Raw genomic sequence first — 15,013 nt, 5'->3', positions numbered from 1 at the left:
GTGTGTGTTTAAATTTCTATGACGTACCTATATTCAGGGTGTTATAACGAAGTTTAAAAGATTGGTATGGGTATGGGAAAATATGACGATGTCACGACAAAATAGGGTTATTTTTTATTATCTAACTTAAATTTTCCTATAATAGTGCATTTACATCAAACGAGCGAATGCTCATTCTAACTATGTAAAATTCTTTTAGTGTAAACAGGCGTAGAGCATTCTTTCGTTGTTATTAGATCGTCGAAAAGATTGTATGCAATGTTCTAATACTGAACAACACTGAATACGACTATTCGTTTCCACTAAAAGATCACGAAAAAATGCTTTTGCTCTAGCTCTATGTTCGTTTGATCTGCACCGTTATGTATTTATATATTTGTATGTATATTTTGGAAAATTTGCACTCAAGTCTGCTCTTATTTTTAAAAATTGGTTGTCTGTAAAGTCGGTTTACTGACGATAGTTGAACGTGACAACGTCCGATTGTGCTTCTTTGTCGCTCGTTCCGCGCTCTCGCTTGCACTTCAAGCCCTACATGGAACGCCTCAGAGCGAGGTAACGCCGCATGAGTCATGTTTTTTCGTGCGTGCAGCCGGCTCTATCGAATTATAAGACGTTGTCACGTCAAAACTATCCTCAATGGTAGTATTTTTTGTATGATCAATTGTATTTTATATTGCTAAACCTTAATCCATTTGTTATAAATAAGCTGTTATTATAAGGGCCGATTTTTCAATGCTTGGATAAAACTTATTCGTCGAATAATGTATAAAACTACCATTTTAAAAACATATTCTAATTGCCCGTATTTGACAGTTTACGTGACATTTTAATATTATCGTGTAATACTTTATTGGACGGATAATTTTTATCCAAGCATTGAAAAATCGGCCCTAAATAAAATATTACAATGACTTTAAACGTTGGATTTAACAATGTACAATATTAAAGACCATATCGATAAAGTATTATATTTTTATATAGTTTATTAAAAATAATTTAACATTCCAAGTTTAAATGTTTGTTAATTGTATCTAAGCTATTAATATCAAAAAGAGCGATATTCTTGTTACATATGATTAAATATAATGTCCTTATAAATTAGAATTAAAATTAAATAAGGGAAGTCGTACAAATAAATTTTAAATAAAAAACATGACGGGTTTTACAAATAGAACACATGAAAGCAATGACATTGTAGGTTAATAATAATAATAATACGGATCTGCTACGAACATAGGGTTCGTAGCAGATCCGTAGCACTTTCGAAGTTCCCACGTAGCACAGAGATTTGCTGCCTTGGTTGTACTATTATAAAAACTTTTTGTGTGATATTCGTAAAATTTGCTATAAGTATCCATTTAAATTTTTAAAGAATTTGTTTTCTAGCATGTTAATTAAACCTTAAAAAAATAGACTAAACAATAATAATAGTTGATAAATATTTTTATAGATTTAAGGTTTTATAAAATATTTGATTCAAGTTATGTCGTGACTAAGAGTTATTTTTTATGAAAGTATATTAAATATTTATTTTAAAAGCACTGTTTTATTCGTATTCATTCAGATGTTGTTTTTGAAACTTATTTATAAGTGTTAATTTATAAATTTATGCATTAATAAAGTTATAGTTCACTTAATTATTTCAAATGAATTTAATTATTGACTTATTTTTCAGTAAAGAGCACTATATTTATAAATGAGTAGATAATATAAAAGTGTATTAAAAATTTCATCGTACATACAAAAAATATAATATGAATAAGAAGAAATTTTTATCACATAAAAAATCGTACTAGTTAATAAAAGGAATTGATTTCAGGTGAAATAATAAAAACATCAAGAAGCCGTCACTTCTTCTACAAAACCTTCACATACAATCGTGTGCGAAGAACACACAACAACTGCTTTAGATGGTACTGCTCTCAGTACCACGCTCGTTGCCAGGCAACCCTTATCAGCGACACTGATAACGTTGTCATAGTAACCACCGGCCAGCACAACCACGCACCGCCTAGAGTGTATAAGATCAACAGCGCCAATCTATACGAAATTTTGCATGTGAAATAAAAAGGAAAAGTATTGAAAATAGTAAAAAGAAAATTATTTCCTGGCTTGCCACGATAATGCTAACAATGTGTACAAATTGAAATTTATTAATAAATAGATATTTTTAAATGAAATTATTTATCCTTCCACCTACATTTTTAATACCTATACCCTAAAATTATATTATTATTGGGTATAACATTTATTATATAACTAATTTTAAAGATTGCGCTTACCTCAGTAATTTCAATTTTTTGTGCATATTTTTCATAGAAATATTTAACATAATTTCACTCTTTCTATTTAAAAACGTCGTCTTAATTTTCTCCAGATTATGAGCTGATTCCGCGAGGTGAAAGGAGTTACATCTTACGAATTGGCCATCATACATTCTCGACCAACTATAATTCATCTTCAACCGGAATAAGTATCTGGTACTGTTCTAAAAGAAAACGCAGGGCCTGTAAAGTGAGAGTCAGAATGGTGCACACACACATCATGGATATCAGTGGCACACACACACACGAGTAGAACGCACGCATACCATTCTATGGTATTATACAAGTATATTTATATTAGTACTAGCTTTCAACCCGCGGCATCGCCCGCGCAGTCAAAGAAAAACCCGCATAGTTCCCGAGGGATTTCCGGAATAAAACCCATCCTATGTCCTTTCTCGGGTATCAAAATATCTCTATACCAAATTTCTTGCAAATTGGTTCAGTAGTTAAGGCGTGATTGAGTAACAGACAGACAGACAGACAGAGTTACTTTCGCATTTATAATATTAAGTATGGATATAGTATCTATGTACAGTATATGTAGTTTATGTAGTACTAGCTTTCCGCCTGCGGCTTCGCCCGCGTTTTCAAAGAAAAACCCGCATAGTTCCCGTTCCCGTGGGATTTCCGGGATAAAACCTAGCCTATGTTACTCGTGGATAATGTAGCTTTCGAATGGTGAAAGAATTTTTAAAATCGGTCCAGTAGTTTATGAGCCTATTCATTACAATCAATCAAACAAACAAACAAAGTTTTCCTCTTTATAATATTAGTGTAGATGTATATAAATTCTTTATTTTATATTTTTTTTGCGCTCTCCTTATTCTTCTCACATTTCCTTTCCTACCCGGTTGCCTGGCAGAGATTGATGTGTGGCAATAAGGCCGCCTATTGTGCAAAATTTTTGTACCTTATTAGATTGTACTAGATTTCCTACATTGTTTTGTACAATAAAGTGTTATAAATAAATGTCCATAATCCACCACGCTGGCCAAACGTGGGTTGGCGGATGTCGCATGTCGTCGATCTTTTGATTCTTCGACATGTCGGTTTCCTCACGAGGTTTTCCATCACCGTTCAAACAGTGGTGAGCATCAACATGCGCAGATAAATTGAAAAAAATATTTTTATTTATTACCTGCCAACCTGCACGCTCGCCTGGTCTCGAACCCCCGACTAAAACATATGTAGATAGGTAATATTATGAACTATGGGAGTGTTTTTGTGTGTGGAAAAGTAACTGGAGGATTTTTTTGGATCTTTCTTGTAGTGATACACATATTATTTTGTAAAGAAATTAATATTTATTTTCTCCCACCTCTCAACCCTCAATAGTCTTAATTATTTAGAGAATAATAGTTCAATATTAAAATGTGTTGCCAAATAGAAAAAAATGTGTCGTATTTCTTGCCTGTCATTGTTAATGACGAAAAATTATTATAACAATAAAAAATAGATGTTTAAATTAAATAACGTTTTTTATTGTATTGCTTCCTATGTATTTATTCAAACACATTGAAATTGTAATAGGACTCAATCATTAATATAATGTTCGAATTAGAGTAAGTAGCTTTTATGATAAAAAAACACTAATAAAATTCAATAAAAAAGTTAAAAAGATGTAAAGTACTTGTACCTTTTTGAAGAAAATTTATTAATAATCCTACTTTTAAAATATGCTATTGTTAGACGTGACTTTTGATTTATATGTGTAATTGTCATTGTAGTTGTCATTATTTCATGTCTGAACATGCTTAGCTGTCGAATACTATAAAAAGCCGCTTTCCTTTGACTCGTAGCGTCCCGTCCGACTTCCGCCCGCCCTTCCGGCCTCCTCCACTCAAGCGACAGCCCAAGCCGAGGTTCGAGATCCCCGTCAAGGGGGGACGCCCTTGCGCATGTCGCTACCAGGGTGAACCTTCAGTTCACCCCCGCGTCCGCGTTAAAATGTAGAAGCCCTTCTGGCTAACATTGAGAAACACCACACAAAAAAAAAAGACTCGTAGCGCATTCGTACTAATCGTGCCTAGGGGCTCGGATGTTGTTTATACGACGCTCGACCCAACTACCCTCACTTTGCTAATAGTCGTTGACTTTCTGCGATTTGTTATCAACTGCCTACATCAATTAGGTAGCTGTGTAGAATCGCAGTTCATTCTTATTACACTCAAACTAATATTTAACCCGGCCTCGCGTGTTATTTCTTACACTATATTTAAATTTCATTGTTAATAATGATATAGAAACGTAGTTCTTAATATTACCAGTTAAAAGTAAATAGTAACATAACCATAAGTTATTTATATACTTATGTGATTTACTCTGAATTATCGTTAACTACTTATTTAATTTTCAGCTCGTTACATCACGTCGCGTCGAGGGAAGCCCCTCCTATGTTACAAGGGGTACACCTTTTGCGTGCACAGCGTTTACAAAAACAAAACTAGATGGGTCTGTTCTACCCATAGCTATAGGATGTGCCGGGCGTGCTTATATACCTTCAATGGTATGATTATACGGGCTAAAGATGCCCACTATCATGCTTAATAAAGACTTTGGTAGATCATGTGGGTTTTCTTTTAGTTACCTATAGTTTAGTGTGTTGGTTTAAGATAAATATTGCGATATTAATAAATGTAATATTTTTTCACAAGATAAAATCGAAAGGAACATTACATGTTGTGTATTAAATGTATTAATGTACCTAATGTTAAGGTTTATAAGTATGTTAATATGAAAGATTATAATAATCTACAGAATGTAGTTGCTAAAGTTAACGAAGCAAGTGATTACTGTCAGTATAACTAAAAGTAATCCATCTTACTTCTAACTGGGTCTGACTTACTATGTGCACAATATACAGATACAATCAGTAGGGAAACTTCATACAACACGTTCGAAATGGCTCACGCACACAAGCAAGCATGTCTAAGGGTATTCTTATACCTGACATTTGTCATAATACTCTTACGATTCTCGTAAACACGCTTGCTTGTGTGCGTGAGCCATATAGAACATAACGTATGAAGTTTCCCTACTGGTTGTATCTGTATATTATGCTATGGGTCTTGTTATATTCAAACTCAAATACTTAAAAATGTTTAAAATCTTTTTCAGATCAAATAAATTTTTCGGTTGAGGAAGTCAGATCGAAAAAGGGCAAGACAAACTTGAAAATCGGCAACTGCACATATTACAAGCGACCTCTGAAAGAAGGGAAGGCTCGATGGTGCTGCACCATCAACAAATACTGTAAAGCAACTGTGTATACCTCTAGAGGTGTTGTTATAGGCATCCATGACTGTCACAATCATGACGTCAGCAAGTGATGGCTAAATGTATGGGATGTAGGACGCGGATGAATAATTTACACCACAGTAAAAAGAGAGAAGTATGTTATTTTCGAAAAAAATCCCGCGTTTGTACGTATGCGGAGCGCTTGGCTAAAACTAGCTGGCGTAGTCAAAGAAAAACCCGCATAGTTACAAAAATTCTAAAAACTATATTTTTGGCTTCGGTATCTATTGTAGGTCACGTCTCAAGTATTTTTTAAAGTGAAACTTTTATTACATCGTCTCAAACTTTTTGGTCTGTGTAGCGTGTACCGTCACGCGACATGCGCTACACAAAGCAGTGTTCGGAACCGTTCGAACAGTTTATCTCTCGTTATATTTGTAAAAAGTTATTATTGTCATTTTACTCATTAGGTTAAGTACTTTCGATATCAGTTTTAAGTTTTTTTATACCTGCAATAATTACGGAATAATATCCTGTGCACACTTAACGATTACACCCTGTATATGACAGGTATAGTTATTTATATGCTTTTTGACGTGATAACGTTTTTAAAATCGTTTTAGTCGGGTGACATGTTCAGAAACTTGTGTCACACCAAAACCTCACGAGCGCGATCGCAGGTATAACGAGAGAGAGACGGACCGATCTCCCGTCTCATCTCGAGCGCTGCCACCAATAAGACGTTATCACGTAAACATTTCGATCGTAAACCTACTTTACAAACAACCAATTTTTTATTTTTCTAATTTTATTTCTAAAATTTTATTTACTAAATATTTCGCTTTTTACCACTTGGTTGCCTGGCAGAGCTCACTCATATTTTCTTTTTATTGTTTCTTATTATTTAATGACTGTATTTCAATAAAGTGTAATAACCTCGTAAGGCCTAGTGACCTCATATGATGATAATCAGTATTCCCTTTCCAGCCAAACCGTTTAATTACGTATCGTTACTTACCGCCCAATGACCTCATCTGATGACATATTTGAATTTCCCGCACGAAATTGCAAAACTGCGTCTACCACCCGAATTTTTTGCTTGAACGTACTTTGATCGCTTGCACGAAACCATACAAAGTACTAATTTTGATAAATAAAATGATGTATTTTTGTAATCTAGTTATATTTTGCTAATAAGACGGCTTTGGCATTTGGTAAACACTTGAGAATATTTTTGTGTGATCAGATGATGACATTGGGTTATCACCCAATGTCATACTAATTGCATTTCTTTTTATTTGGTATCATGTGATTAAAATGGGTCTATATTACATAATAATATTAAATTATTGCAGAATCGAGTGGTAAACGTAAAAAAGGCAAACCTTCCCAGCTCCCATCGAAAAGGCTTCAAAAGGCTGAAGCAAAGCATATGCCTGTTTTTGTTGAATCTCAGTCGAGATGCCGACATTGTCATTATAATAAGAGTCGTACTCGATGTAGCACATGCAACATCAGCTTATGTTTAACAAAAGACAGGAACTGCTATATGCTTTTCCATGAAAATTAAACTTTGCAAGAAATCATAGATTCCTACAACTTTGAAACAATTTGAGTTTCGTTTTTATGAGAGAGAAGACTTGATTTAAGGTTTTTGTTGATGTTTAAAATTAAAATATATAATGTTAATTGTAGAACAAATTATGATGTTATGATGTTGTGATGTTAGCTATCTTGTCCTGCGAGGTTGCTGGTGTTTTACAAGTAACCCTGTATACCTTCTATGTGTGCCGGGCGTGCTTATATACCTTCAATGGTATGATTATACGGGCTAAAGATGCCCACTATCATGCTTAATAAAGACTTTGGTAGATCATGTGGGTTTTCTTTTAGTTACCTATAGTTTAGTGTGTTGGTTTAAGATAAATATTGCGATATTAATAAATGTAATATTTTTTCACAAGATAAAATCGAAAGGAACATTACATGTTGTGTATTAAATGTATTAATGTACCTCATGTTAAGGTTTATAAGTACATATGTTAATATGAAAGATTATAATAATCTACAGAATGTAGTATGCTAAAGTAAGTTAACGAAGCAAGTGATTACTGTCAGTATAACTAAAAGTAATCTATCTTACTTCTAACTGGGTCTGACTTACTATGTGCACAATATACAGATACAATCAGTAGGGAAACTTCATACAACACGTTCGAAATGGCTCACGCACACAAGCAAGCATGTCTAAGGGTATTCTTATACCTGACATTTGTCATAATACTCTTACGATTCTCGTAAACACGCTTGCTTGTGTGCGTGAGCCATATAGAACATAACGTATGAAGTTTCCCTACTGGTTGTATATCTGTATATTATGCTATGTGTCTTGTTATATTCAAACTCAAATACTTAAAAATGTTTAAAATCTATTTCAGATCAAACATATTTTTCGGTTGAGGAAGTTAGATCGAAAAGGGGCAAGACAAACTTGAAAATCGGCAACTGCACATATTACAAGCGACCTCAGAAGATAGAAGGGAAGGCTCGATGGAGCTGCACCACCAACAAATACTGTAAAGCAGCTGTGTATACCTCTAGAGGTGTTGTTGTAGCCATCAATGACTGTCACAATCATGACGTCAGCAAGTGATGGCTAAATGTATGGGATGTAGGACGCGGATGAATAATTTACACCATAGTAAAAAGAGAGAAGTATGTTATTTTCGAAAAAAGTCGCGCGTTTGTACGTATGCGGAGCGCTTGACTAAAACTAGCTTTCCGCCAGCGGCTCCGCCCGCGTAGTCAAAGAAAAACCCGCATAGTTACAAAAATTCTAAAAACCAAATTTTTTTCTTCGGTATCTATTGTAGGTCACGTCCACGTCAAGTAATTTTTTTTAATATTCAATGTAGAGTTTTGACTTTCCTACGATTTTAATATATGTACGTGCGAGGTTGATATCTTATATATAAGATATCAATGTGACAAGGGACAACCCTGCGCCTCGCGAGTTTAGGTACCGTGCGCTCCTAAACGCCGGGAGATGGCCTACTTCTCTTTTTTTACTGTGCTTACACCGTTCAATTGTGAAAATTAGTGAGATGAAACACAACAATGATATGTAAAAGTGCGTTAAACGAATTTAAATACTTTTAGCAGTTTTGCTAGCCATTAAATTTGAGGATAAAATTTGAGGATAAATGATTCAATTATTATACCGTATCCTTTTTGATCCCATCACTCCTTCCTACCTTAAGAATAACTTTTCATTTCTACACTGTGAAAACTACTCTCTCCGATCCGTTGACAGACTTATTTTGAGTATCCCATCTCGGCACACAAACTTCTATGCTGTTTCGTTTACTGCCTCTGCTGTTAGACTATGGAACTCCTTACCACTAAAGATAAGACTTGCTCCCTTTTTATCCTCTTTTAAAAACCTTGTTCGAAAACATTTCCTCTTATCTGCCTTTAATTCAGAATAGTAAATTTAGTGTATGTATGTACATTTAATTAGTATAGAATATATTAAATTATACAGGGTGTAATGTGTGCACAGACGATTATTCCGTAAATATTGCAGATATCAAAAAACTTTAAACTGATATTGAAAGCCCTTTACCTAATGAGTAAAATGACAATAATAACTTTTAAAAAATAAAACGGGAAATATCCAAAAAAGTTACATTAAACACTCCCATACATTTAGTATGAGATATGACGACGCGTAGCATCACGCCGTAGCATCACGTCGTAGCATTACGTCTTAGCATCACGTTAAGCCGGGTCCAGGTCGGGTTTTTTCAAATGTCGTTTGTTAAGGTAAAAACGCCAGAACTATTTCTAAAAAGTATCAGGAACTGTAGAACTCAACTGCACGCGATAAGAACTCACATTTTTTTTTGATCTGCTAAAAATGATCTGCTAAGTTCACTAACATACTGACGATCGGCTCGCGCTCAAGTTGGCTCGCGCGGTACGCGTACCCCAAGAGTGAACGCGTAGCTGCAGGTATGAACTAAGCGTTCCGGATACGCGTATACTGACTACGCGTACCAGGCTACGCGCAATCCGTACGCAGCTTCAGAGTTCCCTAATACGAAATTATTAAAATACTTTATCGTATCTTAATTCCGGGACAAATCTATACTAATATTATAAAGCTGAAGAGTTTGTTTGTTTGAACGCGCTATTATCTCCGAAACTACTGGTCCGATATGACAAAATTTTTCGGTGCTAGATAGCCCATTAATAGAGGAAGGCTTTATATCATTACGCTAAGACCAACAGGAGCGGAGCACTGCGGGTAAAACCGCGGGGCATAGCTAATAAAAGGATAAAATTGTATCCGAATATTCAAACTGAAATTCTGAATTCTGATCTTAAAATTTCGTCAAAACCTAGAAATGTTTGGGAACTCTAGTCTTATTTTTTTTATTTAAGTATTATTTTAATTATATTATATTGTTTTAAAAATATGGTCCAATTATTGTTAAAAGATAATATATTGTTATTATTTTACTGTCTTTAAATTTTCAAATGAAAGGTAAGATTTCTGAAGTTTTAGTATTTAAGTATAAAAAGGTATTAGAGTTAATTTAAATTGTGTTTCACAGGTTATATTATTATGAGTTAAGTAAGTTTTGAATTAGTATGCATTTATATATAAAAATAAATATTTAGCACATTATGTTGTATTTTCTATGTTATAGGTTTTTCTTGTATGTCTGTCAAAATATATTAAGCTATTGCATAGCTTCTATCGCGGGCCTTGAGCGCGGGGACCGAATCGAGAAATTCCGTAACGAAAAAACCTCACGCTCCCCACTCCGACGGACACGGAGGTGTGGCTTGAAGGCTTGCTATGCAATACAGCAATAGTTTTACCGCGGCAGTCCCCGAGTGCCTAACGTCTTTTTTTTATAACTTTTAATTTGAAATTTTTGAATAAATAACATTCTACACTAAAGTTTATTATTTATTGGACAGATGTTTCTTTCTATCATAATCATTCAATAATTATTTAATTCAATTGAAATAATCTAATTTCTTGCCGGTTCTTCTCCATAGATACTGCTTTCCGAAACGGTGGTAAATGTAAAAAAATGTTATGACGATTCAAAAGCGCATTTATTTATCCCTTTTGCAACGCGCGATAAGGATCTTCGTTCCAAAATGATTTAAAATATTATCCATGCCAATTTATACTTATTATATATTTTTATCGGATTATTGGAGGAGGCTTATACCGCAAAAAGCGGTCCTTAATATATTTAATTGCATGCTGTTAAATTTAACTAAAAATTGAATTGTAATAGAAATAAGAATAATGCAAATACTAACCATACTAACAAAAATAAATTATGTAATTAGATGTAAGTAAAGGAATAAATAAAGGCTATTATTATTATTATATATTTTTATCAAAATTTTTCAGCAGAACCAAAATTCATCATATCCAACCGAGGTAACGTCATAATGCTGCTCGATGGATATAAATACTCAGTAAAGAGGACAATTAAGTTAGGTGATAATGAACGAAAGAGTTGGTACTGTTCCACTCGCCATGCGAGGGGGTGCCGGGCGATATTGCACACCTTCGAAAATGTCATATATAGTATTAAGGGGAAACATAACCATGATCGAGTTGTTAATGATTAAATGTTCAAAATAGTTAGTTTTTTAATAAAAATGAAAAGGAGAATGACCACGGGTGGTATCGGTAAAATTTTAGTTGTGCCACGTATTCGTGATATTGTTAATTCCTATTTGTATTTTATAATGATCATATGTATCTATTAAGTCTTAATTATACCGGATAAATTGAAATAATAGTAAAAGTTTGTGTTTTGAATCATGTATAACCACGTATGGAATCGGTAAAATACTAGTTGTGTCACATATTTGTGATATTGTTAATTCCTATTTGTATTTATAATGAGCATATTTATCACTATTAAGTCGTAATTATACTGAGTAAATAGAAATAAAAGTAAAAGTTTTTGTTTTGACACATATATATCTATCTCTCTTGCAAGAGTCCTGCGTCATCTGTCATTGTGTTCGACGCATTGTTCGACGTTATTTATTTTGAAATAATGTTTATTACGATTTACTTTTCACATTTGTCTTGTAAATTAAAATATTATATAATAAATAAATAATAAATGTAAAACTTAACGTTCATCGTTAGTTTAAACTCGATAAAGTATTTTTTTAAAGTGTTGAATAACACTATTGTTCTATTTTAATTGTCGCGAACTGCGGCTTATTTACATAAAAACTTTAATCGTTTCAAAAAGTACTAACATCAAGCTTTAAATTGAGCTATATTTCATCTTGACACAATAAGTTTGATTGTGATACCAAGTGCCATAGTAACTTGGGCAATCTCCTTTTCCAATTCTGTCTCTTTTATTTATAATTTTAATAATCATAACAATAACGAGATAAAAATAGTTATTAAAAATCTTAACATCGTTATATTCAGACAATGATTTTGTGAAACAATTACTTAGATTTTTCTCGTTCATCTCTTTTTAAAGACTTAAAAGTTAAAGTCTTTATATATACCTAACCTATCTATTCTATGTTACATTTAAAGCCCACAGGTCACAGTCACACAGGTTGCCTGGAAGAGATCACTTCTAAGTGATAAGGCCTCTTTTTTTTTTTTTACGTTGGGAAATGCATTTACGCATCCCCCTCTGCAGTTTTCCTGCGTGAGGGGGTATGTGGGACTCGCGAAAGCCATACCCACTAAAACCCAACGGTGGCCACCGATCACCTTCGGCGGCAGGGGTTAACAGCCAGGCCTTGTACCCCCACCGCCTAAGTGATAAGGCCGCCTAATAAACTATACTTTTCTTCCTTTGCTTTGTATAAATTAGCAATAAGTTTCCCATGTATAGTTTTAGTAAAGAGTAAAAAATAAATAAATAATTCTTTCAGGCTATCAATACGTAACGAAGGAAAACGGCCGTAGGCTGCTGGTGATCAACGGTGAAGCTTTCACAGTCCATCGTATGATAAATCTCCCAAGTGGCGTGGTAAAAATTCGATGGTTCTGTAGAAAACGATACAATGGCTGCAGGGCGTATTTGAATACAATAAATGATGAGATTTGGGATTTGAGCACTATACAGCATAATCATTAAAATAACTATTTCGTTGTTGCGAGATTGAAGAAATATGTTAAATTAATTTGACGATAATAAAAGAAGGATTGAAGATAAATTTGTGTCTTTTTGAGGTTTTACAAGATTTGCAAATAATTAAATTCATAATAGCATCCTGTAATTGTTATAAACTACTAGAGGTCCGCCCCGGCTTCGCCCGTGGTACATATTTCGCAATAAAAGGTAGCCTATGTCCTTTCTCGGGTATCACAATATCTCCATACCAAATTTCATGCAAATTGGTTCAGTAGTTTAGGCGTGATTGAGTAACAGACAGACAGACAGAGTTACTTTCGCATTTATAATATTATAGTATGAATAAGTGGAGTCGTCTATGTACTAACGTAATTATATCGCGTTTCAGACATAAAAATTATAACAAAAAATAACGGTCGCAAATTGCTCATGTTGGGCGGTCATGGGTTCACAGTAAACTGGGTGAAGGAGATCAGTCCGGACGTTATAAGGACCAGGTGGTTCTGTAGAAGACGACACTGGGGATGCAAGGCGTATCTTTACACCATCAACGATGTAGCATACAATATGATTACCGCTGTACACCACAATCACTAGGACTATCATGCAAAAAAAGTCTTGAAACTTCGGGATAAATAACATAATATAAATAATAATATTATAATATGTAATTTCAAAATGCCTTGGCCTTTAATTTATATACTCCTAACTTTAAACACTTAAAAATATGACGCTATTAAAAATTTTATTCGTCATTAAAAAAAATTTAGTTGCAACACGGTTTTCAGTGGTCCCTCTCTGTAGTGATTGGAGCGGCAGTACGTTCGTAAATATATTACAGCTAATTTGAATAATTAAAGACATACATAAACAGATATTAAACAGAATAGTCCCAAACTGATCCCTGGGGCACACCTGCCCCCCTAGTCAAGTGGCTTTCTGTTATTGAGATTGACGTAAGCTGTAGATAAACGTATCTACAGCTTACGTCAATCTCATACATTCGTAGTCTATTCTATTGAACGCTACGCTAACAGAAAGACACTTGACTTGGGGGGCTGATAGGCTTGGAAAAGATCGCGATGAGTATCCACCCACAGCTACCTTTTAACTCCGACTATTTAGATACGAGGATATCAGCATGTCACTGAAAGTTACTCTTATACCATATAAAAGAAGCTTATACCATATATATATGAAGTTTGTAACACTTATTTTATTTCCAGAGGCCAAATTCATACAATCAACTTACGGTAGTAGACTGCTGGTGTTGGAAGGCTTCAAGTTCTCCATCCACAGGCGAATAAACACGAAGACTCGCTGGCGATGTTCTACGCACCATCGCAAGCAGTGCAATGCTGTAATTCACACAATTGATGACGTCATCGTTAAATGTAACAACACGCACACACACCCGCAGACTGTGACGTATTTACAAGGGCAGTGGTTTAACATATGATGAAAAATATGACATACATAAACGATCAATTTCAAATTCAAAAATCGTTTTTTACGGCCGGCCGCGGCGGTCTAATGATAAAATATATAGCCAAATGAAATGGTTTTTTTTTATTGTATTCCTCAAGCTGAATTCCTAGTGAATATATATTTATTTTCATATTTAGCTTTGTATTATAATTATTTTGACTAATATGTACCTACTAATATGACACATAGCAAACTACTGATCCCTGGGGTACACCTAATAGGTTTGAAAAAGGTTACGATGAGTGTCCACCAATTTAACCTTTGAACGCCGACTATTTAGATACGAGGATATCAGCAAGTTACTGTAAGTTACCTTTATACCAAATGCAAAGTAAGGAAGTCTGTAAATATAGACATTGTGATTCACGGTATCGAACGCTTTACTTTTATCAGTATATATTAGAGTCTACCGAATCAGTCAAAGAGGTCGCAAATGAGGTAAGATTCGTTGTCGTGGATTGAGCTTTTTGGAAACCAAACTGTTGAATTGATATCAATTGTTTTAATGTGCCACATAATTTTTGGTCTTATTAATATCTCAAAATTTGTAACACTACTATTATTTCCAGGGGCCTCATTCATGCAATCAATTTACGGCGGTAGACTGCTGGTGTTGGAAGGCTTCAAGTTCTCCATCCACAGGCGAACAAACACGAAGACTCGATGGCAGTGTTCCACACACCATCACAAACGGTGCAATGCTGTAATTCACACAATTGATGACGTCATCGTTAAATGTAACAACACGCACACTCACCCACAGACTATGATGTATGTAGATGGGCAGTGGTTAAACATTTG

General features: G+C 34.3%; 1 protein-coding gene across 15 annotated transcripts in view; it reads left to right on the top strand.

Annotated features, from left to right (window-relative positions):
• The window catches only part of LOC149908338 (uncharacterized), a 465,602-nt gene that overhangs the window by 254,738 nt on the left and 195,851 nt on the right, over positions 1 to 15,013 (top strand). The window contains exon 5 of one of the 15 annotated variants that reach the window (XM_090101787.1): positions 13,951 to 14,198. The exons of the other annotated variants lie outside the window; for them this stretch is intronic. Coding sequence (XP_089957913.1) covers positions 13,951 to 14,183 — 233 coding nt within the window. The 3' untranslated portion in view covers positions 14,184 to 14,198. Of the gene's footprint in view, positions 1 to 13,950; positions 14,199 to 15,013 lie in introns of those variants that run through there. 15 annotated transcript variants of the gene reach the window in all.

Source organism: Colias eurytheme, chromosome 5 (assembly GCF_061535395.1).
Source record: "Colias eurytheme isolate Ceu_HAF_F1 chromosome 5, ilColEury1 Martin Lab GWU primary, whole genome shotgun sequence".
NCBI lineage: Eukaryota > Metazoa > Arthropoda > Insecta > Lepidoptera > Pieridae > Colias > Colias eurytheme.
This window is presented reverse-complemented; position numbering and strand designations above follow the sequence as displayed.